This window comes from Ammospiza caudacuta, chromosome 14, assembly GCF_027887145.1.
Source record: "Ammospiza caudacuta isolate bAmmCau1 chromosome 14, bAmmCau1.pri, whole genome shotgun sequence".
Taxonomy (NCBI): domain Eukaryota; kingdom Metazoa; phylum Chordata; class Aves; order Passeriformes; family Passerellidae; genus Ammospiza; species Ammospiza caudacuta.
In genome coordinates this window covers 4,741,970-4,767,900 of record NC_080606.1, presented here as the reverse complement: position 1 = coordinate 4,767,900, position 25,931 = coordinate 4,741,970, and the positions used below count along the sequence as shown (strand labels likewise).

At 51.6% G+C, this 25,931-nt stretch overlaps 3 protein-coding genes across 5 annotated transcripts; 1 reads left to right on the top strand and 2 right to left on the bottom strand.

The window, feature by feature from the left end:
- Positions 1–387: 387 nt before the first annotated feature.
- BRCC3 (BRCA1/BRCA2-containing complex subunit 3) lies at positions 388–6,155 on the bottom strand. The gene is made up of 8 exons (XM_058814087.1): positions 6,033–6,155; positions 5,562–5,681; positions 4,496–4,583; positions 3,844–3,932; positions 3,263–3,318; positions 2,652–2,783; positions 2,325–2,368; positions 388–1,656 (listed from the first exon to the last, which is right to left on the bottom strand). The coding sequence occupies exons 1-8, from the start codon at positions 6,135–6,137 to the stop codon at positions 1,505–1,507; spliced, it is 786 nt and encodes a 261-aa protein (XP_058670070.1). The 5' UTR covers positions 6,138–6,155; the 3' UTR covers positions 388–1,504.
- Positions 6,156–6,351: 196 nt separating this feature from the next.
- On the top strand, positions 6,352–14,952 carry CMC4 (C-X9-C motif containing 4). 3 transcript variants are annotated; one of them, XM_058813871.1, is made up of 4 exons: positions 6,352–6,528; positions 6,843–6,897; positions 11,791–11,857; positions 13,543–14,952. In XM_058813871.1, exons 3-4 carry the CDS (start codon positions 11,800–11,802, stop codon positions 13,710–13,712), a joined length of 228 nt encoding a protein of 75 aa, XP_058669854.1. In that variant the 5' UTR covers positions 6,352–6,528; positions 6,843–6,897; positions 11,791–11,799; the 3' UTR covers positions 13,713–14,952. The 3 variants fall into 3 exon arrangements, with proteins under 3 accessions (XP_058669854.1, XP_058669853.1, XP_058669852.1); XM_058813870.1 differs by lacking the exons at positions 6,352–6,528; positions 6,843–6,897 and adding exons at positions 10,256–10,413; positions 10,567–10,618; XM_058813869.1 differs by lacking the exons at positions 6,352–6,528; positions 6,843–6,897 and adding exons at positions 10,325–10,357; positions 10,567–10,618.
- An 841-nt stretch (positions 14,953–15,793) lies between these two features.
- Positions 15,794–22,105, bottom strand: FUNDC2 (FUN14 domain containing 2). Its single transcript, XM_058813868.1, has 5 exons — positions 22,082–22,105; positions 21,491–21,641; positions 20,124–20,199; positions 18,951–19,085; positions 15,794–18,526 (listed from the first exon to the last, which is right to left on the bottom strand). Exons 1-5 carry the CDS (start codon positions 22,098–22,100, stop codon positions 18,449–18,451), a joined length of 459 nt encoding a protein of 152 aa, XP_058669851.1. The 5' UTR covers positions 22,101–22,105; the 3' UTR covers positions 15,794–18,448.
- Positions 22,106–25,931: the final 3,826 nt, after the last annotated feature.

Genomic DNA, 25,931 nt, shown 5'->3' with positions numbered 1-25,931 from the left:
TACAAACTCTTGCAATAAACCAGGCTACTTTGTTTCAGTTTAATCATGGCTGTGTAGGAATACAGAACCCTGGTAGCAGCCCAGCTCTCCTGGCTGTGGATCAGCACAGTCAGTAACATCCTTTGGTCACTGGGATTACAATCCAAGGATCCCCATTCCAGGAGGCCCAGGGCTGCTGGCTCATCTCCCAGGAGCCCTCATGAAGCCTGGGGCCACTGAGGCATCACCCTCCCTTCTCCTGCAATGATGGAGGTAAGGAGCACTGGAACTAGAAACCAACAGCAAAAGCAACAGCACAAAACCACTGACTGTTCCAAAGCTGATTAATTACTATTCACAGCACTTCTAAGGAAAAAGATAACAGTAGTGAGCAATATACTTCAAGGAAGTTCTACTCTTAGGGGATTTGCCAGTAGAAATGTAGAAAGATTGAAAAGTCAAGTCTGACCAAGCAATGGGGTTAAGGGGATTTCACACCTCAGCACTTCACAGCTGCTGAGCAATCCTGGCTGTCATGGCAGGGAGTGCCTCAGCTCTGTCACTGTAACTGTCCCATCCTTTGCTCACATGAGACAGATCCACACAACAGAACACAGATGAGGATGTACATGATGGGGGACACTGTGAAATGCAACAGCAAGAACAGTTAAAGGGATTTATTCAACAACAGCTATTTCATTCCAGTCTTAGGAAATTTCTGCAGTTAAGTTCAGCATGGAAGAATGTCAGACTAGTATATCCATGAGTTCTCTGCCCAGCACCTCAGCCTTCTTCCCTCTGGGAAGGAGCCACAGTCCCCTCACTGAGCCAGCAGAAACTTCATTTTCTAGAGAAGCTCAGTGCTGGGCACACACCAGAATTAGACACAGAATACAGACTGACCAAAAAATGCAGGCACTGGATAGCATTCATTTCATTTCTACTCCCAACAGCTCAAGCTTTGGAATTGTTTATTTGGTTTGACATATGCTCAACACAGATCCTATGTCAAAGATCTTCCAGGTCTGTTCCCAAGCTTCCCTCCCACCTCCTACCTGCCTGGATGAATGACCAGTGATCCAGAACATTATCAGATATAAGATCATGGTCAACTGAAGCTACTAAGGGAAGGCAGAAGTAGGCAGCATCATATATGACAGCAGAGACACTTTTCCCCTCTAACCCTCCTGTTACAAGCTCCTGGAATACATGTAAAGCAATAGGACTTCTGTCAAAACATAGAGGGAGAAACAACAGGTTCCCTAGGTGTGTGCTCTCCAGAACAGGAGCATTCAGGTGCTGCCCAGCCCCACCACTGAGCCAGAAGTGCAGCAACTGCAGACACAGCAGTGCTTTGCACCAGGCTGGGGCAGGTAAAGTCCTGATCCTGGAGCTGTGCTCTTTGCTGCAAGAGAAGAGGCACAGCCAGTACCTCCACTGAGGCAATCCAGGGCTACCCTTCAGCCTGGAGGAGTTCCTTGAAGATTTTTTCACATCACTTTCCTGAAGGGTCTGCATTTCCTCCTCACTCCAAAGCAGCAAGTTCCTCCAGCAGCTGCTCCTTCTCCTGCTGCAGCTCCTGCATGCGCTGTTTGTTCTGCTCCAGCCTGTCCTCCAGCCACTGCAGCAGGGGCCCGCTGATGGCAGACATTTGGCTGCAGAGGTTCTTTGTGAACACTGCAAAGAGCAGCAGCACATCATGCCAGGACAGCACACAAAAGACTCAGTGTGCTACAACACCCCCAAAGGCAGCAGCCAGCCAAGGAAACCCTCCCTGCCCATGGCAGCCACACATCTGCACTGGAAGGTCAGAGCCAGCAGCTTCTAACAGGGAAACACCATTTCAGTGTGACCCAGGCAGGGATGACAATGAAAATCTGCACACAGCTAATCACTGATGCTAATTAATTTCTAAATTTAGAAGCGTCACAGAACATCACATTTCCTAAATGTGTGAGAATGGGCAATGGGGTGATAAACTTGGAACAGAAGTGGGATTAGGATTGACCCCATCACAGTGGCAAAAGGAAAGATGTCACACCCACAGGGCAGCCAGACACTACTTTAACACTCAACAAATCCCAAATCCCCTTTCCTGTTCCAACAGAAAAAATAAACAAACCAAGCCCCAAAACCCCAAGCAATCCCAAAGTCTTCCTTAATTTTAACCAATTCTACAAAGCCTGAAGGATACAACATTCATGATTCACCCAGGATTAGGGTGTTTTAGAACCTCTGAAGTTTTAAGTTCCTAGTTATAATTCTGTTCTTGTGTAACAAGATTCCACCATTTTGCCTCTGGGAGCAGCACCCTGGATTGTCACGCGCAGGAAAGGAATCCTTACCTGAGCCATTATGGATCTTGGTTACAGAGTCAAGGTGGGTGAGGCTAAGGGAAGGAAAAGAAAGCAGGTTAGAGACAAGGCAGCAGGGAATTGTGAATTAAACACAGGCTGTAAAACAGCTGCCCACAGGCACACCTGAACCTCTTCACCTGCTGAAGCCCTGCACATTCACAAGGATTAAAACCCCAAAATTCTGCTGCTAACCTCAGGCTCAGTTCTGCAGACTTCAGTAAGTTCTACAGAGTCTTTGCTAAGACTTTATTACAGCAACAGTAGAACATGTCAGCAAAGGCAGCCTTGGAGAGGGGCAGAGCCCATGGCTGTTACCTGTGAATTCTCCTGTAGGCATCCTGCTCTTCTTGACACAGGATCTTGGGCAGCTCCACAGCTGACTCCAGACACACCTTCCCAATGGTTTCATGGGGGACAACATGAATGGGAATTTCAATCCTGTCATATCTAAAGGGGTATGAGATAGAATTAAAAGCAGCAAACAAAAAACTGACTTCTACAACCTTGCAACAGTCTGTCCAAGGCCTGGCAGTGCTGCACATCCACTTTTGGAACACATGTCTGAGCTGACAGGCAAAGGGAAGCATTTTATATCCACATACTTGTCTTGAATTTTAATTGAAAGGTACAAACCTGAGGGCTTGACCTCTAGAGCTGGAAGCAAAAAGGTGGTGGTGCTGCTACACACCAAATTGCAGCACAAATCCCCACCCCGACCTCAATTCTTACAAGAATTAATTATCTAGGCTAAAAGAGTCACTGCTCATCTTTAGATTCTCTTCCAGCAGGCTGCAGGAACAGAAGTCAAGAGGCATCTCTGTACATTTGCTCCTCACAGCAGGCTGAGAAGCCACTTATTAGAGACAAGCCAGAGAAAGGAGAGACAAGACAAAATACAATCAGATCTAATACTCTTCTGTACTCACTCTGAGCTCTTCTGGGCCTGAACAGACTGGAAACAGGTGTAGAGAATTCTACCTGTCTGAGAGAGACAGCATAAAGTCAGATTCCAAAGGCAAAAAACCATCTAAAAGGCAAAGACACATTGCTTTGGGAAGCTTTCAATAGAATTCCAGAGATTTTGCTGTGATTTGCTTGTTGGAGGTGCTTAAGGCATACTTTGATGTGATGAAAATGATGAAAAAACTCTTCAGCAGCAGCTGCCTGGACAGCCCAGACCTGACTGTCAGCTCATCTCACACGACAGCCACACCTCCTGGAGAGGCTGGAACAGGGGCAGAGCTGTGTGTGCTGGGCTTGACACCTGAGGGAAGAGCCCTGGCCCATTCCAGAGGAGATTCTGCTGCTGCAGCCCCTGGGCAGCTCAGAGCCATCATCACTTGTTCTCCTGTCCTTGGGATCACAATCCAAACCACTCCCACTGTGCTTTCCATGTGCTCCCAGCACAGCTCTGCCCTTCTTGCAGGCTGCAGCCAAGGACTTCAGCTCTGCCCTGATGTTTCTCATGAGCCCCTGGAGGGTTTGTTGCCATTTTAAAGTTGCCTACCTTGGTGTTCTTGTCCTCAATGAAGCAGGAAAAGATGAGCCCCACAAAGCCTTGGTCCATCATCTGATACATGGCCTGTGTGCGGACATCTGCAGGACAGAAATGGGAGTGAGAGCTGCCCTGCTCCCCTGCAGCACTGGGAAATGATCTGCCACCTTCTGAAGGGTGACTGAAATTTGGTAACAAATGTCACAAACTCTGTTTACATCCTCACTCTGGGTGACTTGAGTTTAAACATAGAACTTGATCCAATTTAAAATGTAAATAGAAAATCTTAAAAATAGAAGATGAGCTCACAAAACCAAGAAATTATCTCACAGACAGCTGCTGCTACAGGTCACCATGAAGTCCAACACATATAAGGTACTCAGGTAGTTCTGTTATAAGAGTTTTTAGTTATGCATTAACACTCACAGATACCAGAACTCATCACAGCAGGCCCAGGATCCCCACAGCTGTTTTTGCTATTCCCCACACCCAAGGTGTGGTTTTTCTATCTGCAAGAACAGCAGTACCTGTTCTTGCAGATCTGTGACTCCTGGGCCACCTCTGAGTCCTTGGAGAGCACACACAGCAATGGGGCTACACTGGGGGGGCCCCTGCAGCCCCCCCAGACAATCAGGGAATGTTTCAGACCCAGGGCTGCTCTTACCCACGTGTGAGGGCCACACGGTGATGTGGGGGTGGGAGTGGTACCAGCCCACCACCCTCATGGGCCGTCCTGTCATCTCTGCCAGCCTGTGTGGGGGTCAAGGAGCCAAGCAGAACCAAGAGGCAAAGGGAAGGGCTGCATGCACAGGGGAAACAGCAGAGCTTTAAAGGGTTTCCTATGAGGCAACAGAATTCCAGATCTGTCACAGACATTTTATGAGAAATCCTTTTGCTAGGACTTTTTCTCTTGAGAAGCTGAGAGGCCTCAGAAATAAAATGTAAATAATGATTATCTGCTGCTGTGGAATGCCACAGGTGCATCTGGGATTGGTCTCATGTGGTTGTTTCTAATTAATGGCCAATCACAGTCAGCTGGCTCAGACTCTGGTCAGTCACAAGATTTTATTATCATTCCATGCCTTTCTATTCCTTGCTAGGCTTCTGATGAAATCCTTTCTTCTATTCTTTAGTATAGTTTTAGTATATAATTTTCTTTTAATATAATATATATCATAAAATAATAAATCAGCCTCCTGAAACATGGAGTCAAGCTTCTAATCTCTTCCCTCGTCCTGGGACCCCTGTGAAGACCACACAGATCCCTCTGGAGGAGTGATAAAAAACAGTGCAGGGAGCTGATGGGAGCCTCTTCCCCAGCACCATCAGCAGCCACTGCTGCAGAAGCAAACTGGATTTGGTTTGCATGTGGCAACAAACAACATTTCAGCAGCTGTGCAAAGCAGCACCCCGAGTGTGTGCAGAGAAGAGGCTCCAGTGCAGCACCTGGAGCTTTGCTGACCTTTCCTCTTGCACTCAGCCTCCCTGCTGAACTGCCACCCCCTGCACAAACACACTGCAGTTTTGTCTGTGACTAAATACAAAACAATGATAATGATTTATAACACAATTCCACTGCAAGTGCTGGAACCAACAAAGACTGCGGGGCAAGGCAACAGCCAGCACAGCCCTCCCAGCTGACAGCTTCAAACCCTCTGCAGGCCTAAAACACAGCCCATGAGGTAAAGCACTCCACTGGCCAGCCTGCGGCTGTCTGTGCTGAAGGATATCTCTGCTTCAGTGGAAGCAGCTGAGAGCTGCTCCGGTGAGATCTCCACACGGTCCTTCCTCTTGTCAGAGCGCCGCAGGATGATCACAGAGTGGATGTGGACGATTCTGTTGGTGTCCACCTAAGGACACGGAGGGGAAATCAGAGATTCCTCTGCCACAGAAACAGCAACCCGCGGGGCACGGCCGCTCTGAGCATCGGGGTGCGCACGGCAGAACGCGGGGTACGGGCACGGGAACCGCAGAACGCGGGGTACGGGCATGGGAAGCCTTCCTGAGCTTCGACTCTCCCAGAGCTGACCCAGGCGCTGGCGGCTGCCAGGGCCGCAGACGAGCGGGGTGCCGGGGTGGCTCCGTGCGCGATGCCGGCCTCACAGCCCGCGCCCCGCGTCTCACGGCCCCGCGCAGGCCACAACCCGCACAGGCAGCGCCGCCAGCCGCCCCTCCCAGGGCCGCCCCCCCGCGGGCGGTACCTCTCCGATGCAGAGCCCCATGACCTCCTCCTTCTCGGTGCTCAGCGCGTGGTTCAGGCACACCAGGAACGCGTCCGCCTCCAGGTGCACAGCCAGCACCGCCATGTTGCCTCCCCCGGCCCGCCTGCCCTCGCCCCGCCCCCTCGGCGGATCCACCAATAGCAGCGGCGCTCGCGGGCCCTCCCAGCCAATCGGCGCAGCCTCCCGCGAGGCGAGCGGTGCGGCGCGGCGGAAGGGCCGTGCCGCCCACGGGAGCGGCAGCGCCGGGGTTCCGCCCGGGTTCCGCCCGGCGGCCGATGCCCGGGGCGGAGCGGCGGGGGATGGCAGGGCCGGGCCTGGACGGGACGGCCCGGCCCGATCCGGCTTAACCCCACTCGGCTCGGCCCCGGGCCCGGCCTCCGGGGCCTGCGGGCAGGGGCGGGGAGGCGGCGGGTCCGGGGGGCGGGGGACGGCTTAGCGCGGCGCACGCGGCGCGGCGGTCACGGCGCGGGTGCAGGTAGGTCATGGCGGGCCCGGCCCGGCCCCCGCCCGCCGCCGCCTCACGGCCAGGGCCGCCCGCCCGGCCGGCCCCGCCCGGGGGAACGCGGTGGCTGTGGCGATGTGCTGCGCCCTCCTCCCGCCCGGCCGCCCCGCCATGGCCGCTCCGGCCCCACGCCTGCGCCACACCCCCTCCCCTCCGGCCCTCCCTGCCCGGCTTGGCCGCTCTGCCCCCGCTCCCGCTCCCCGGCCCGGCCCTTGCGTCCCCTCCCTCGCCCCTCTGCGTGGCTCCCTCCGCATTATATCCATCTCTTTGTCTTCCTGTTTTTTTAGATCCCACCAAAGCTCGGCCTGCCCTCCCCACGCTGCTGGACAGCCCGGCTGGTCGGTGAGCATCTGCTACCCCTCCGTAGGTCGGGCAGAGCGGAGCGTGGAGTCAGAGGGGCTTGCTCCAGGCAGAGTAGAGTCAAACCCCCAAGAAGAAGCTTTAGAGTGTCTGCACATGCCCTTAAGTCACCAGATCCCCGAGCTGTTGCCAGAGCCGGGCTGGGTTTGTCAGGAAGGCTCAGCACGCTCGTAGCCCTGAGGCGTGCAGGCAGCTCTGAAGCCCCAGGGGAAGGCCAGGCTGGCCAGCCGTGCTTTGGGGTGTAACTGTGGCAGCACAGCACTGCTGAGCCTCAGCACTGCTCCTCCTTGCTGCCTAAATGGCAGCTGAACTCCCTGCTGCTTTTTAGATCAAAAAGTGATAAAGGGTGCAGTTTATTCAGCACACTGACCTCCAGCTCTGGGGTGGTCCAGGCAGCATCTGGAGCAATTTCTGTCACTGTTTCCATAAAATATTTTAATGTACCCAACTTAAAACCAAATAAATTGTCGTCACTACAAGCTGCATTCCTCCTCCTGGCCATTTTGACATTTATCCATATATTATGGCTCAGAAATCCATCCAGGTCCCAGAACAGCATTAAACTTCTAAGGTTGATGCTAAGATGGACAGAACATCTGCCAGTGTTATTCCTGTCTGTGAGGACTGGGGTTGGAATCTCCCCAAGCAGCACTTTGAACAGCTCAGCCTTCTACAGCATGGGAATGTTAAAGTCTCAAAGGATGATGCTGCAATCCTGCACATTTAAGCTGTTGGGGTTTTTCTTGGTTGTGACGGGGTTTTTGATAGGTTATGAAGCAAGCAGAGTAAGAACTTGGGTTTAAAACTTGTTTAAAATATAAGTAAGCTCTCTTCTCCTTCCACCCATGTCTTTCTTCAGGCTTTGTTTTTGCTTTCTAATCAAACCTGCAGCAATGAGACGCTGTGTGTGCTTTCAGGTGCACTGTCTGGGTGTGTGCTTGTGGAATCTCCAGTTCCTTTGGTGTGTTTGGGTGCTGCAGAAACCTGTCCCACCTTGAACCCCATTCCTGTCCCATCCCAATCCCATTCCTGTCCCACCTTGAACCCCATTCCTGTCCCATCCCAATCCCATTCCTGTCCCACCCCAGACCCAGCTGAAGGTTTTGCCTGACCTCAGGGTTTTCCATGTGGCACCACCTGGGCACCTCCACAGGCCAGACTGAGCCTTTGAGCTTTGCAGTTCTGGGGGAGCTTGGGGCACAGGGTGACAGCACACACAAACCTCTGCCCATTCTGCACAGTGTCCTCTGCATGAGACCTTGTTCTGTTGTCCTGGCTCTGTCACTGCTGCCATCTCCACTGCCCATGGACCCAAACGTGCATGCTGTGCTTTGGTCCTGCTCCCTGTGGTTCAGCCAGCCTGAACCAGGGCAGTGTTTGGAGAGGAGACCTTCCAGGAGAGCTTACCTGCTGTAGGAAACACAGTTCATTTACTGAGACTCAATTTTCTATTACTGGAGCCAGTCTTGAGCCTTCTGGTTCTGGGGATGATGACTTGTAAGAATTCCAGCTTTGAATGGAATGAGAGCAAGTTCTTGGGCATTTCTGATCATGATGGAACTTTTTGCAGTTTACTGCAGAGTATCCTGGCCGAATTCCACCTGGGGTGATTATGTTCAGCTGACTGAAAATGATCAGTGGCAATTTCTGCATTTCCACACAGGGGTTTAAATTTGTAATGTGGCTTAGGGTAAAGCAGAAGGGAAAAGAGTTACAGAAATGTCCTTTTAACCCTAATCCCTGAAGGCCTTGTGAGGCTTGTCAGGCTGCAGTCACATTCCTCTAAATGCCAGTGATCCAGCTGGTGGGGCATTCCTTGGAATGCCTGTCCCTCATCACAGGATGGCAGCCAGAACAGTGCTGCTTTGTGTGGGGCACATACACATCCCCACACATCAAGCAAGGCAACAAACAGAATGGGTGAAAAACAGAAGTAATAAAAGAGCACTCAAAGTTTTCTTTGTGATGGTGCTGTTCAGGCTGACCCGTGGTTAGTGGTTTGTTCTCAAAAAGGCTGAGTGCTCCTCTGGCTCAAAAAGATAGAGAAACACTGATGTAAGATATGGAAGGCATCATGGAAGAGTATTTTCTGTTATAAATGCAGCCCAATGTATAACAAGTTTTTTTTTTTCTCTCCCTGACCTTCCCTCCTTTATTTTGTACCCAGATTTTCTTGCTCCTGTTTGAAATATGCCTTATAACCTTACAAGTTTTCAGAAGACCACTGTGTTTCACTGGGATAAAGAATATTGCATCTGCTTCATAGCAGGAGGATGTTGTATGTGTTACAGCTTAACTTTGTTCTACTTTACACCTAGATAAAGGATGAAGACTGTCTGTACCATTTTGATTACCTCTTCTAGGGTTCAAAGAGAATCATTTCCCCTGACCTCCATTTGCTCATGGCTCAGCTTGATCTAACTGGCACACAGATAAACGTGCTGTTACACAAAAGTTACAGTAGCAGGAACCACCTCAGTGCCCCAAGCTCCTCTACCCGTGTCGGTGGCTCTCTGTGACCAGCCAAAAGCCGAGTGACACAGTCCTGAGCGCTGCTCCCGAGGAGTTTGGGTGTGAATGGACAGTGCTGCCACCCCGAGAGATGAGACAAAGGATCCTGCACCCCGACAGCTCAGCGAGCTCCAAAGATGAGAGTCCTGCTCACCGAGCCCTGTGCTCTGTCTCCGGAGTGATCTCCGTTCCTGCTGAGCTCACCTCACTGCTGCTCACCAGTTTTGCTTTTGGGATTTAGACACCTCTTTTTCCCCCCATTTTACACAAAGACTGTTAATAGGACTGTTAGTGGAATGAGCAAAGCCAATACTCCCAGGGTTTAACTTGGTACCAATAGCACCTTTTGCCCCAGAATGCCTTACCAACGCCACCCGACCCGCGTGTCCCACTGTACAACTTGGCCTGACGTTTCCGCTGGCTTAGGCGCCACCTCAGCCTCTCGAGCTGACTTTTAGGGACATTTCCGCACGTAGCATCTCCTCCAAGAGTCAGACACCACCTGGCTGCCGGCTGCGGGAGCTCTCCCCGTGGATGTGCTCGGAGCTCCAGAGGCCGCGAGTGCAGCCCGCGGGCCGATGCCGTCCGGCTGAGCTGCGGCAGCGCCCGAGGGATGGCGCAGGGAGGGGAGGCAGGCGCTCCTCCCGTGCGCCTCTGGGTGCGCCGCGTGGGGGTTTACTGCGATGAGCACCGCAAAACCTGGCTCGTGGCTGCGGAAGAGGCAAGTGTGCGCTTTGAGCTTCCCCCTGGTTGTAGCGTTGCTGTTTCAGGTGCCTCTGCCAGTAACTGCCTGCTCTGTTTGTTACTCTCCCCCAGGAGGAAGGTATGCTGAGGGCTCGGATCCAAAGAGTTCAGGTTCCCCTGGGTGAGGCGCTGCGACCCAGCCAGCTCCCCCCATCCCGGCTGCCTCACATGTGGCAGCTGTCCCAGGGTGAGCAGTACAGGGATAGTAACTCTCGCGTTTGGGAGATAGAGCACCATCTCATGGTAAGGATGGTGGCGACAATAGAACATAGTCATTCCTGTTTGTGAAGTCATTTGAGATCCTTGAGGGACGGCAAAGGACTGTTACTTTGTTGAAGTCCATTAGCTCAACCACAGTAACTGTAGACGTATTGAACTTTTCCTTGTCACTTTCAGCTTGATGGTGTTGAAGAACTGCTGCTTAAACTCGTGCCTGGGGATTAATCTGGTATGTGCAGACATTACCCCTGCTTTGTACTGTGCACTGTTTACTCCCAGTCTTTCTTCTGTATGAATTTTTGTCTTTCAGGAGCAGTGGCTCTAGGAAGATGCCATTGTCTGTTTTGTACAATAAAAGGTTCTCTCTCCACTGAAATGCAGCCACCTTTGAGGTGGAAGCAGTTAAACCACACGTACAGCATCACACAAGAGTTTAGGACAGGCAGTGAAGAGGAGTATTGTGACCTAGTGAAGCATCAGGGGGAGTTCTAGGTAGCCAGAATGTGATTGCCCCAGATGGAATTCGGCCAGGATGCTGCAAGCAATGCCCTGGTGACACTGCAAACTGCTGGGGGCTGTGGCTTGTCAGAAACTGGACAGGCAGCAGCTCGCAGCTCTGAGCAGAGCCTCAGAGGGTTCAGTCTCACCACCACTTTCAGTGACACTGGTGCTTTCCTCAGAGGTCTCCCATCCAACTACTGGTACCACCAGCTTTTGCTTGGCTTTTGATCTTACACTGACACAGTTACAGGTGTCTCAGCTGCAGAAAAATCAACTCAGGTGTCTGAAATCCTTCTCTAATGGGTTTGAACAAGATGGAGCTGTCCTCCAATCTGGTTGAGGGGTTTTTTGGACAGAGGGAGAGGATTTCCAAGAGACTTTCTCCTGAAACAAAATGAAAAGAGCCCTTGTTGGCTTTATGGCATATACATAACTGAGTTGTTTGGGTGATTGTTTTTTTAAATGCCTTCTCCAGCTGTGGTTCCATGACTTGCCACCAAGTCTTTGGTTGTGTAAAGCTCACAGAGGTGGATTTCACATAAATACATGTCTCAGTATAAGGTCTAGAGATAGAAAACTCTTAAAATTTAGTCAGCCATGTTAATTTGAATATTTTCTGGAATCTTTGTAAATCCATGTGGAAAAGGATACATTTTAACTAGAGAAAAGAAGAAGGCTTAGTTACATTAAACTTCCTTTATTCATTGTCCCCATCATCATCTTTTAGCCAGACAGAGTTCTTGTGTATGTTGGCAGGCACCTGGAAGCAGCTGTAGATGTTTTCTGAATGATGGCAGTGGGGGAAATGGGGAGCTCCTGAAAGATGTGGCTGTAGGACATTGTCTTTCCCCACCCCCTGAGAAGATCCCTGATCTACAGTAACATTTTCTGTCATTTTAGTTCCTGAACATGTCCCGGAAGGATCCCTGCCAGAAACAAGCCTGTGAAATACAGAAATGCTTGCAAGGTACCAAATGTCATTTTGTCTTTGGTGTCCTGATTTTTGGTGGAACTTAATTCTTTTAAATTAACCTTGTCCTTTCACCTTGAGAAGGAACAAATCACATTAGCTGGTTGCAAAATGAACAAAATTATAATGTCTGACTTTAATAGAATTGCTTTGTGCTTAATTGTAAATAATGAGACCTCATTAGTATAAAGCAGATCATTAGTAACAGTAATGTGCTTGTAGAGTGCTCCATGCTGGCAGTGAGATCCCAGGTGTATTTTTGGGACTCAGCTGTGGGCAGGGAGAGCTAGACATTTATAATAAGCTCTCTTACAGTGTGGTTAGTGAGGGAGTAGGTGGATGGTATGAGAAGACTGCAGAGCTGCTCCAGGGGTGTTTCAAGAGCTCTGTCAGGAACGGGTTAGGTGATCTGTCCTTGAGGTGTGAGATGGTTTTCATGTCCCCAGCAATTGTCTAGAGACTACCTTTAATGCCCTCATGGTTTGGAGCATTCTCCCACAAAGAACTGCCTTCTCTCCCTATATTACTGCACTTAAAAGCTGATGGTTGACCCTGTTTTGGTCCCATCTGTGGCAATGTTCTTTTTATAACATTTGTGGAAGTTATTCCAAGTGTTTTGTCTGTGTAGGTTTGTGTACAGTGTTGATCTGAATGGTTAAGTGTTGGCAGAGAAGCTCTTTGCTGCATGTCCAGTCCCTGTCACTGCTGCTGTTCATGTTTTGTGCTGTGGAGCTGTCTGATGGGCACAGATGAAGCAGCTGTTGACAGAGAGCAAAGCAATTTTCCCCTGTAAAAATTAAAGTACAGAGCCTTAACTGAGGAATGCACAGTCACTGTACCCAGTGTGTGAGATGGAGGGTGGGAGCTGCACCTTTGGGAGATGCTGACTTCTCAAAAGTCATTGTTCCAAAGATCTTGCTGCTCCTCTGTGAGACTGAATGCCTGCTGTAAATCTCTTTTGTGTTTTGCTATCTGTGTGTGACTTTCAGCAATGCATCCTTGACAGATGATGGTGTGCCTGTACATAGGTACAGTTTTAGAAACAAAGCTGCAAAGGCAGAGGGACAGTTAGGAGAAACAAAGCTGCAAATGCAGAGGGACAATTAGGAGAGCCTCGGAGCACTCATCAATTGCAGGTTATGGCAGAGAGAGATCAGCTCTCCTCTCCAAGAGCCTGCTGTGCCTCCTGGGCTGCCAGCTTGCAGAAATCACCACAACCCTTTTCTCAGGGGCGATCTCTGTGTTTGTATTACAGCTCACTCATCAACCCAGTCAGGGAATTCATAGCGCAGTGATCACAGCAGTGTGGTTTGCTCATTAACCAGAAGGTGTTCACTGCTGCTTTCGGGGCTCTCCACGGGTGCTGTGTGTCTCACATTATGCAGCTGTTACTTCTTTTAATCTTTTAAAAGTCAGAGTGCAGCTGTGTAGTGCTTGCAGAGCTCACCCAGGGCAGAGCAGGGGGCTGTGCATGTTTCTGGGCAGGTGGTTCTTAACTCAAACCAGCCTGAGTCTCTTCCTGCAGGACTCCTCTCTGAGTCACAGAGAGCCACAGCCTTAGACAGCTGTGAGCAAGAAAATGATGGAATGCTTGTAAGCAGCTGCAGAGCTGGGCAGGGTGTGCTCCCTCAGGGAACAAAGCCTGTTCCTCTCTGCAGACCTGGTGTCTCCTCCTTTTCCAGCGAACAACTACGTGGAGTCCAAGTGCGAAGCTGCGCTCCAGGAGATGCGGAAATGCTGCGCTCGGTTCACCAAGGGCAGGTCTGTCTGTTGTTCAGGGTTTGAGAGAGAAGAAATGGAGAGAGAAAAGGCTAAGTTGACTTCAAAAGGAATTTCCCCACCACCTCAGTAACACAAAGCATGGACTCACTTGAAGAGCTCGTGTGTGTTTTTTCAAGCCTTCTTTAGACTTTCAGAAAAGCCAGATTGCTCCTGGAACACACCGTTCAGCACACCAAAAAGCATTACACAGTACCAACTTATGGCCTGGTTAACAAACTTTATTTTCTGTACGAAAACATAATCTATGTTGCCTCTGCATCACACCTGTGAAATGTCAACTTGATGTTTTTAGGATGCTTACCTTACTCTAATCCATCCTTGCTCTAAAAATGGAGAATTGGAACAGAGTTATTCTGGCTTCTGGAGCGAGAGGTTCAGGAAATGAGCTCAGGAGAGTGAGTTTAAACATGAAACAAACCCATCTTGATACAACAAAGGTAGTGCTGCCACCGTGCAGTAGTTCCAGACAACATTTGCCTGTCCAGTGGTTCAAGCTCAAGAATGGGCATCAGGTCTGATGATTGTTCCTAAGTCTTGTATAGATCATGAGTGACTGCAAGTCACTTTGCCTAAGTGCCTCACTTTTCCACTGGACAGAGTTGTTTATTTTATATTTGAATTGCCTACACGCTGCTATTTGCATGATAAAGATAAAGATGTTACGGGAATATAATTTCAGGGATTGCTACAGGGATAGGATATTTTTTTAAAAAAGCAATATTCATTTGAAAGATTTGACTGTTGATACAAAATTTATAAATTTATGTCTAATTGAACACCTTTAAGCAATATGCTTTGAATCCAAGTCTAGTTAAAACTGCTGATACCCAAAGGCCTGTCACAGAGCCCTGGGCTAGATCCAAGAACTGACTTAGGTGCTGCTTACTGAACAAGCAGTGGCAGGCAGTTATTTTCCACACAACATTCCAGACTCACTCCCAAGCCGGCTGTGTCTGGGCCCCAGGAGAGATGGCTTTCCAGAAGCTCTCAGCCATGCAGCAGAATTTCCTGTGACCTGTAGGAAGAGCTCATAGACAGGTTCCTGCACCACCCTTCAGAGCTGCCTGTCTGCTGTCCCCTGTAGCAGGAGTCCAGGCACCCAAATATCAGGCTCCCAACCCACTAGCCCTAACTCTGTATTAGATCTAGCCGTAAAGGACTTTTGTGCTGTGATCAAGTACAACTTACTTATGAAATAGAGCTTCTATAAACCACTGAGGTCTAGGCACAATAGTTGTGTGTACTGAAGCCTAGAAGAGCAAACCATCTGTATTCACTGCTCTGAAATACCATGGTACAAAATAAACGACTGGAACAAATTGTGGTCTCTGCTTGTTTGTTGAGCTGCAGGCTGGGCGGCTTGGCTGCCATTCACAGCCCAGAGCCATGTGAGATCATGTTTCAATAGAAGCTGCTTGGTATTTTTGTTACTGGGGCTGAAGAGCAGAATAATTTAGGGCTTGTCTTCCCCTCCCACTGCTGTCCCCTCCAAGAAAAAGCCTTTAAGACAAAACAGGGTTTAGTGTCTCTGAAAAGTAGGGAAAAATGATGACAATGTTGTGAACCACCTCAAACACTGACAAGTAGCTAATTTTTCTCTTTTGCCCTATCTGAGCAGGAACAGTGGAAAGAAAGTCAATAACAGATAAATAGATAAAAAATATATATTTAGATATATTAAGAAAAATCTAGATAATATATATATATATATATATAGGCTTCTGTTGCACCTATGAAAAAGAAATAGCCTTGTCTCCATGCCCATTTGAAGTTGGGTGGAACAAATTTGCTCAGCAGAGGCAACCCAGGCTGGCTACAGACTCATACAGACCCACCTCCTGCCCTAGCAGCATCCCATACTCTTGGGAATATGTGTGACTGGTGCCAGGATGATCATGGAGAGGGATTTATTAAGGTAGCCCAGGTTACCTGTGTGGATGAGGGGAGGCTGATACCCCCATAAATTCATTTATGTTGGAAAAGACCTTCAAGATGGAGTCCAACCATTCCCCCAGCACTGCCAAGTGGAGCACTAAGCCATGTCCCCAGGTGCTACCTGCCACACTCCTGCTGCTGTGGGTGCTTCCCTCACTCAGTGAGACAGGAATGTGCTGGTTCCCAGGAAGCCAACAGACCTCACACAGAAAAGCATTTAGAGCAAAACTGTTTAATAAAATATCACTTCAACAAGCATTTACATACATATAATATATAAAACCACTTTAAAAGCCTGATGTGTTTGAAATCTCAGAGTGTAACATATGTCAGAAGTTGTTGAAACACTAAAAGGAGCAGGAGTGGGGAAGGGAAGGGACACCTCATCTTGGCACCTGCAGCAATGAAAATGCATCCCCACAGAGACTGATCCAGCATCAAAGCTTCCAGTGTTGCCCCACAGCATCCATCAGTGCCAGCCATGAGCCCAACACCAGCACATCAGAAAGATTTACCACATCCTGATGTGCTCGTCCATCCCCTGCCTACATTCACATCAAACCCAGCATAAATCTGTTGATTGTTTCCCCTTTCAGCAGCATTTTAGCTCCCTCTCAGGGCCATTTCTCCCTGTAGCAAACTGGGACTTCAGCAGAACTCAGCCCACCTAGGGCTGAGCAGAAGCAGTGACTTATTGAGCCAGAAAAACACCCCTAAGGTCTGTTAATGATTTGCTTTGAGCTTTGCCATTGGAGACAGCTTTGTGGAGATCAGTGCATCTCAGAAATTGTGTTCTGCAGCCCATTCAGCCAAAGAGCAGCAATGCTGTTGTCCTACAGGAACAAGAGATACCTTGCAAGACCAATGTATCTATTCATGCATGTTCACATCTGCAGATCCTACAGAAAAACAAACCAAATCCCAAAAGCCCCACCACTGTCTGTAACCCCACTGCTAAACAGGAATTTATTTTAGACCTGTTTGCTGCATCCCATCACTCCTGCAGTCCAGAATGGCCTTTAGGAAGGCCATTGTTAAAGGATGTGAGCCCAGCTACTCCTTCATTCTCGTTGGCCATGTATGGCAGGACAGGAGCAAAGACAAAGACAGCAACTTTAATCTCCTGATTATCTGCAGCCTCTTTTCAGATCCTGAAGGTGAAGAAAACCTCAGCTGAATCAATGTGTTGCTATATGGACATTTCAATCAGCAGAGCTGAAACAAAATTACCAACTGCATGTGCTCATTCCAAACCCCCTAGTGGAAGAACCCAGCACTTCAGCTCTGCCAGCAGCTCCCAGGGCAGGATCCCCTTTCCAGCCACACTGAGAGCAGAAGATCACAAAGCCTTTGCACACACTGGAAATGGGGTGCAGCTGCTGAGCCAGGTGCTGCAAACCACCCACCCATGATTGCCATTGCTCCCTACCATGTTTCCCACGAAAGATGAGCTGACTTTCACATAAAATCCCACATTCTGGGCAAGAACTCCTACCTATACCTGTTGGAGGACATCACCACGTTGTCAGACAAGTCTCTGTGCTTGCAGAATGCCCTGGGTGATGTTTGTCTGTACTGCACACAATGCACTGAGTCAGACTGAGCTCTGCACCTGGGGAGCCTCATCTCCTGCACGAGAAGGGCTGCAGCTGATGGAATTAAGCAAACACCTTTTCTTGTGGAAATGGCAAACACAAAGAAGGAAGGGACATAACTGAGGCAGAAATATGAAATGAACTGCTCTCACAAGAGCATGGTCTGGTTTTCACTAAAGTCTTATCATTTCAGTTGCTTGCAGAGACCAGGGAGAAGGAATTTGTGCTCTTCAGAGGCAAGTAAAGGACTGCACTCCAGATTTCACATCCCCCTTTCTCCAGTACAGCTGGCAACAGGGACCTGGACCAGTACAGTGTACCCTGAGCAGGGATGCATTGGATGCATTTCCTGTCTACAATCCTGTCCCACATGATTACAGCTCAAGGAGCATCACCAATGCCAGAGTGACCAGAGAAGGCTGTGGCACACATGGAAAGCCCAGTCAGAGGCCCAGAGTGATTTACAGTAAGTGGCACAGCTGAAATGCCCCCATGTGACACAGCCAGGCTGGGCCTGCTGGAAGCAGGAGAGAGCCTCAAGGGCTGAGCAGTCAGATGGTTCTGCAGAACAGAACTTGGTGACTTTCAGAACACATGATGAGAAAAGGGCTTGGAGAGTCAGCCTCAGTGCTGTTTCCATCAGCAGTGCCAGTGCTGCAATTCCAGTATGGGGAAGGACACCAGCAGAGACAAAGCCAAATGGCCACCTATGTGCAGTGAAACAGCAGGGGGAGGACAGGAAAATCCATATTCCCCTGTCCTGGACACAGCTCAGGCAGCTTTGACACTTCTGCATCCACCCCAGGATTGTCAACCACATTTTGGATTGCACAGATCACCTCTGTGCAGAGGGAAGCAGAGGTGTTCCAGGTACCAGGGCAGGAATGCTGAAAGCTGAATTGTAGTGAAGAGCTGACACAATATACTGGCAGACAAAGGTACATATAACAGTCCTGAGCACCTGCAAGAAGCACATTTAAGAGGTTTCTCTGCCACTACATTTTTATGAAGTTGAAACTCATTAAAAAATTTGAGTCTGGGTGTATTTGGTGGGAAATCATGATACACTGGGAGTTGTGAGCTTCCAGACCAAGCCCAGCACACTAACAGCCCAGATAGAAGAAAAAAGTGGAAATCAGAAGCAGCATTATAAGAAATAAGGGCTGGAACCTGTGAGCAGATGGGACTGAGTCTGTTGGCAACATCCTTTGACTTCTAAGTGAGAGATAACAGCAGTAGAGGAGGGGAGGGGAAGTTGGGCATGAGAGTGCAGCTTCTAGGATGCCATTCCAAACAAGAATCCTCCAGCAAACCCTCCAGTCAGGATAGCATTCTTCTTCAGAAATATGACCACCTAAGTAGGGGTGAGAAGAGACAACAGTGTTCAACAACATCAGGCCACTCACTGACCCTCCTGCCAAGAAGAAATCCCTCAGACTGTTTGTTCTTGAGGCAAGTGATGCTCACAGAGATGCCACTGCTCAGATTTGGGAAAACTTCCTACCTAATAAGCTCCCCTCCCTAAGTGCACCAGCACACAGCCAGATCTTCACCCTGCCCAGCCACGAGCAGCCAGCTCCTCCAGGAGAATGCTGTGGGAAATGATGTCTTCCTAAACTCTAGGCAGGCAACATCCACAACTTTTGCCATCTCTCCCATTTTGCTGTCATGCAAGAATTCCCTACTTGTATTGGCACAACTGAACATCTGTAACAGTTCCAGAGGCAATCCTGTTTTCTGCTGTCCCTCCAGCACATGGCCTGGGAGAGCTGTCTCACCTCATCCACTCTGCTTTTCACTTCTGCAGGCATTTTGTCACCACTGGTGTGAAATTTCAGCTGCTGCTTGGCTTTGTTCATGTCCCGCTGTATTAGGTTCCAGTCCACCTTGATGTATCCTGTGTGGTTTGCAATCTAGAGTTTTGGGGATTAGAAAAAAGTTCCTGAAGTCCTGCATGACCAGGGCTAAACAGACCCCTTGCTCAGCCACCTTCCCTGACCACAGCCACCTCCCACTCACTGGGGGGCACACTGCTTTAAAAATTGGACAGAACACCACCCCTGGAGCTGTGCCAAGTGTTCTGCAACATCTGTCTCCCACAGTAACCCCCAGCTGCTGGGCACACACTGCAGCCCAGCCTGCCTCAGCCTCTGTTCCTCAATGTAAAGCTGGTATCACCTCCCCCTCACAACTGCCATGGATATTGCTGGGACTCCCTGCAGTTCTCCTGCTGCTGTGGGTGAACACAGCTATTAATAGCCCATTCCTCTCCAAGTGTTTTATCTGCTCAGGGTGATTCAGCTGTGGAACTCCCTCTGCCCAGAGCAAGCTTTTGAGCAGAACAGGCAGAACGAGGAGAGTGAGGGAGAATGAGTCACACACAAGACCTGAGGAGCAAACAGGTGAGATCTGAACAGAGCTGCTCTACCTGCTCCAGGATGCACCAGGTGCATGAACACATCCCAGCAGCTTCCCTCAGTGCCAGGGCTCTGGGAAACCAGCAGAAGTGGTAGAGGACAGAGAGAGATCTCCTTTCTCTCCTCCTCCCCAGTGCTTTACAGCGAGCCCCATCTGTGCTGGCTGGACTCCTTGGGAAGCCAGGTTGGCAGGAAGCATGGCACAGATATGGGTAAATCCTTCCTGACATGCAGGGCTGTTCCTCCAGGGACACTGTGTCCACAGCCAGACAGCTGAAGCTGTCTCGTGCTCCACTCAGGCTCTCCTGAGCCTTTGCCTGGCCTTTGGCAGCAGATCCCCAGTGGATGTGCCCTGGCAGTCCTGCACTGGTGTATGCACACTGACCCTGCTTTGCTGTTGCATCCGTGTGCCCTGGAGAACACACACCTCTGACATTCACAACCAACAAAGCCCCAACAGGCAGTGGTTCCTAGAGAGACCTTTGTGCCCAGCAGCACAGCTCTCAGAAAGCCTGGGCTGCTGTTCATACACACCTGGAGTAGGAAAAAGCCTCCTCCCACTGCTGTCGCTGCCAGCTTTCCAACCTTCTGGAAGAGGAATCCAGTACACCTACAAATCAAGCAGCATTTGGTCAGGAGAATTAAACACCTCACACACACACTACTCATCGTGCTACCCACAGGCCAGGCTGCCTTTGGCAGCAGCTACCCAGGACTGGAAACAGCCTGACAAACTGCAGAAGAAACCCATGTGCAACCAGAGAGAAGGATTTGCACCCAAACAAAATTGATGCTTTATAGCTTTTCACTCTGTGCTGGCACATTCCAGCCTTTTTCTGTTTGGTTCTTATCTCTTCAACCTCATCCTTCTCCCAAAAGAGTAACCAGACACCTGTGATTTCCCCAAAATCAACAAGTGATTTTATGCTTTGTAGTTTTTTTTTTAATTGGTATAATCTCTGAGAGGAAATTAGGGAGCACATGTGCTGCTCCATGACAGAGCATGGGGAGCAAATCACAACCCTCTTTCTTACTTAATTGTAAAGTAAGCAGCAAACAACTACTTACTTTACCTTTTCATTTCTCAGGAGAGAAAAAGGATGGAACAAGCACACAGCAGTGATCTAAGGCTGGTCTCCAAAATGGGTACCTGCATTCAGCATGAAAAACATTCCTGCAGCCAGCACCACCCCAGTGCTCAGTCATGCAGCCACAGGCTGGTGTGCTGTGCCACCCAAACCACACTTCCCTTGGAACACGGTTTCATTATGAGCACTGCAAACAACACAGCAGCCTGCCTTTACCCATGTCTGAATACACTCAGTGAAGCTACAAGAGAAGGGTGGCCAGGCCACACCTCTGTGATAAGACAAAGCTCTGTCACACACTGTTAAATAATTACCCCGTTGCCAGGTGAACATGAGGGTCATGGCAAGAGGCAAAGCAGTTACACAGTTACACAAAATTTTCAACTCAAACGATGCTGTAGGAATGAAGTTACAAACAGAGCCATGCTCAGTCCCAGCTACAAGTGACGGGAAACCCTGGGAACTGAGAGCCCAGGAGGTTTTTATTGCAGATGCCTGAAGCACATCCACCTCCAGTGGAGAAGGCATCCTTGTTTCAAGGGGTTCATATCTGCCTGTTCTAATTCAACAGCACCACTTTTTACCAGAAGTTAAAAATAATTCCAGACTGGTGCAATTTTCTTCCCTTCGAGCCAGTCCCAGTTCTTTAAGTTACAGACAGCATTTAGGACGTCCCAGAGCTGAGCAGACCATGCCAGGGGACAGCAGGCTGAGCACCCGCCTGCTGAATGCCTGCCACTCGATCTCCCAGCACCTGTCAGTGTGACCCGGGGACGCAGCCAGCGCAGCAAGGGCAGCCCCGGCCCCGCTTACCATCCCGTGACCCCTCCGATCACCAGCTGCGTGGCCACATTGTACTTCTCAGCGCTCGACCCCGAGCTGGGGGCGAACATCTTGCGCCACCATGGCCGGTTCTTGGTGTACTCCGCCAGGTCCAGCACGTTGAATGTGTCGTCCTTGGCACCTGCAGGCACCTGCAGAGGCTCAGTGCCGGGACCGCGGCACCACAGCCCCTGCCGCTGCCCGGTGCGTGCCCAGGGGCACAGCAGCCCTGCCCAGACACAGCTCAGGGGAATGGCACTCCCCGGGCCTCCGGGAACCCCCTCGTCCCTCAGCCCCCTCCCAGGGCCTCCGGGACCCCGCGCCCGGCACCGCTCACTCCCTCGGGGCCGCCCCTCGCAGAGCGGCCGGGGCTGGGGGCCCGTGCCCGGAGCCGCCCCCTCGGTCCCTCAAGCGGGGCCAGGCCCCGGCAGCCGCCGCCGCCGCGCGGGGCAAAGGGAGCGACACCGCGCCCTGCAGCGGGGAGGCCGAGCTGGGGGAGCCGGGACCCGCTGCAGGGGGAGAGGGGTGAGGGACCCGCGCCCCGAGCCCCGAGCCATCCCCGGCCAGCCCGGCCCGGCCCACCTCCGCCCGGCACCGCCATGACGCCGCTGCGCTCCGCGCAGGCGCGGGCACGGTGCGCGTCACCGGGAGCGGGCGTCAGCGGGACCGGGGGAGAGGGACCGGGAGAGAGGGAACGGGGCCGGGACAGGGGCGGGGACGGGCAGGTCGGGAGAGAGGGGCGGGAAGGGAGAAAGAGGGGCCCGAGGGGAAAGGGGCGCAAGGGGAGGAACGGGACCGCACATGGGGGCAGCGGGGCCGTGCCCGTGCCCTCGGCTGTGCCCCGGCGGTGCCCTCGGCTGTGCCCCGGCGGTGCTCTCGGCTGTGCACCGGTGATGGCCCGGCGGCGCCCTCGGCTGTGTCCCTGGTGGTGCCCTCGGCTGTGCCCTGGCTGTGTCCCGGTGATGCCCCGGTGTGCCCTCGGCGGTGCCCCGGTGATGCTCTCGGTGCTCCTCCCTGCAAGGTGCCCGGTGCTGCAGCAGCATCGCGGCCCCGGGGCGGCTCCTCGGCTGTGCCCCGGCGATGCTCCGATGGTGCTCTCGGTTGTGCCCTCAGCCGTGCCCCGGCTGTGCCCTCAGCTGTGCCCTCGGTGGTCACCTCTGCAAAGCGCCCGGTGCTGCAGCAGCAGCATCACCGCCCTGGAGCGCCTCCTCGGCTATGTCCCGGTGATGCTCTCAGTTATGCCCACGGCTGTGCCCCGCCGTGCTCCTAGCTGTGCTCTCGGTGCTCCCCCTGCAAGATGCCCGGTGCTGCAGCAGCATCCCGGCCTCGGAGCGGCTCTTCGGGCCCCTCGGCCCCGGTGTCCCTGGGGTCGCTGCTGCTCCCGCCCGAGCGGCTCGGCTGTGCGGTCACAGCGCTGCTCCAGCGGAGCCAGGGCGGGACAAAGGGTTCCTAAAGCCCACGGTGGTTTGCTCCCTCTGAGATGGGAGCTCTTGCTTGGCTGGGGGTGTCACAGCGCGTTTTGCCATCCGCTGGAGGGACCCCAGGCCCCCCGGCACTGTGGGCACTGCGCACGGGCACACGAGCTCAGGTGTGCTGGAGCAGCACGGGGCTCCTGCTGCAGCGCAGTCAGCCAGCACAGCCCGGGCTGCTGGGCCTCTGCTCCGGAGCTGATTTGGGCAGCTTGGACATGCTGCCTGGCAGGAACACATCTTAGTGTTTCCCCTAAAATAATAACAACTCTGATTTCTGAGCCATCACTCACTTGAGCTCCTGTAGAGCAAATGCCACCTAATTCCCAGCTGCCCAGGGTGTAGCAAAGATGGAAATCCCAAGACACAAGAAGGAAAAAAAAATCATGGAGAGATTGTGACAGAGGAGACTTGACCCTCATTTGGGGTTAATGGAAAGCAGTGTGTGAGTGGGAGCAGGAGCGCAGGCGGCGTGGGACGGGTAGGTGAACAAACAAACACTCTTCTAGGAACTAAACACTTCTAGGAACTAACAGCAGTGCTCATGTGCCCTGCTGAGGACATCCTGCTAGTAAACATCCCAGCACCTCGTTGCCACTTGCACGTAGGTCGGAGGATTTGGGAACTGCTTTTGGGAACTGCAGGAATGTCCCACGTGTTTCCAGAAAGGTCCCACGTGTTTCCTGCACGGCCCTGATGAGGGGGAACTGGCTGGAGCAGTGTGTGCATTCTGACCAGTGACACGACAGCACTTCCCTGGGAACAGGAGGAAAAGATGTGGCTGGGGAAGGGATGGCTGGAGGCAAGTTGGCCTCTAGAAATCCAATCTGAACAGCAGTGTCAGGTGGTGCTGGGGTCTCCTGCATGTCTGGTACATGACAGGTTTCCATCCCTGTCCAGCACGTGTCCCTGCTTTTGTCTCCCCTGCCCTGAGCAAAGGGATGCCCTCATGCCCTGGGGCCAGGCAGGTCTCCTTTGGTACCTCCAGCTGTTGGCTCTGCTGCAGCTGACCCCAGGAGCATCTGATGGCCTGGGCACCTGCAGCATGGCCTCATCTTTCCTAGCACATGTGCACCTTCATCTGGTGCAGGTGCTCAGCTCTCTCCAGCAGGATGCCAAGGTGGAGGTGGATCAGGGCTGGGGGCTCCTGTGTGCTGGGGTCAGGCACAGCCTGGTGTGGTGGGTAAAGGACAGAACCCAGCCCCTCAGCAGCCCACTGACACTGCAGCTCCCTGCCAGGTGCCTACCTGCTGTTCAGCTTTGGAGACACAGGCATGAAACACCATTCCCCATCTCAAATGCTTCCTCTCCCTCCTGGCACCACCACAACCCTCCAGCCTCCATGGCCAGGCTGAGCCCACCAGTCCATGGGAGCTTCCAGAGAGTGTTTCTGCTGCCTGACTCATTGAGAGACACCTCTGATGTGAGGAGCAAGAGAGAAAGCAGAAGTGCTCCACTGACCCACTTACTGCAGGGAAACCCAGCAGAGGAAAGCAGGCTTAGTTTGGGACCTCCTCCATGGCAGTATTTCCACTCTGATGCTGGGGTAGGTCCATCAGGGATGGATTTTCTGGATACTCAGGGGTGCTGATGGCATCAGCCCTGCTGCACTGCTGTTCCCTGGGTGCCCCTGTGCCCGTGAGTTTCCCCATCAAGAACTGCACTGGGCTGCAGCCCCTCTTTGCTCCATCTCTGCTGGGTGCAGTAATTTGGAAGTGCTGATATGAGGGGCCCTGCCTGGTCCTCCAGGCAGATCTGTGCCGTGTGGTACAGCCATTTTCCTGCTGCCAGGAAGGGTGAGTGCCCTGTGCCTGGCTGCTGCTTCTGAGCTGCTCAGTGTTCCTGAGAAGCTGTCACAAATCACTTGTTCTCTCTCTCTCTCACACACACACACACAAAAAGTTCCAGAAGAGATTAGACATGGTTCAAATGATTCTGACTAATTTTTATCTGCTCCAGTTCTGAGAACTTTTATGTTATTGTTCTGAGAACTTCACTTTTCAGGGAAATTAACAGCCCTTTCTGTGTGCATGTGGGTCCTTGGCTCTGGCAAAATATGTTCTGGCAGGAGATTCCATCACCTGGAATCGTGGCTTTTCCATCACCTTTGCACAGGAGGACAGTGCCCTGGGGATGGGCAGATGGGCTCCAGGCAGGACTGGAATGCCAACTCCTCTCTGCAGCTTTCTCAAAGGCACAGCTGCTGCCTGGCCCAGCCCTGGGTGACGCTGACAGCTTGCAGAGGGTCCCACAGAGCCCTTGGAAGCTGCACAGCTGTTAATGGCACCCACTGGCTGGGACCATTCTCGCTCTGCTGGGGCATGTGGGGTCCAGCTTGGCATGCTGGGCTCCCTCTGCATGTCCAGCTGTCCTTGGCCTATTTGCTCCACACTGGCTCTCGTGTGCCTGCACAAAGCTGCTGTGTGCAGCTAAGGCCAGCATCTGGGCCCCCTCCCCAGGTTACTTCCAATTGTCACACCCGGATTCCCTTTCCCATAGCCTTGAGTATCTTGATAATATTTTCTTTCTGGCCTCTTGGATTAGATGTCATCTCTCAAGTTTACTCTTATTTCCCTGGGCCAGGAACCTGGAGCTGCCTCCCAGTAGCTGAAAATTATTAATTCACCATTTGTCAGTGTCACAACAATTAATTTCTGACTGTTTCCAGGCTCCTGCCACTGCAGCCCCCAGGGATGCTGTTCCTGACTGTCCTCTGTCACCTCTACATGTTGTCATCCCACAGTGCCCAGAGCATCCCTGCCAGGGTTAGAGCCAAGAAGTTTCTGTGTTGCCCCATGCAGAATTCTGCAGAGTTGGAGCCCCGCTCCTGGCAGCCTGTCCCAACCCTCCCACATGCCCATCCCATGCTGCCACCCCTCAGCTGCCCTTCTTATGGTCATGCTGTCTGCCTGGCAATGTTTTCCCCATCTGCTTGTTCCTGGAAGCCTTTCCAGATGAGTCTC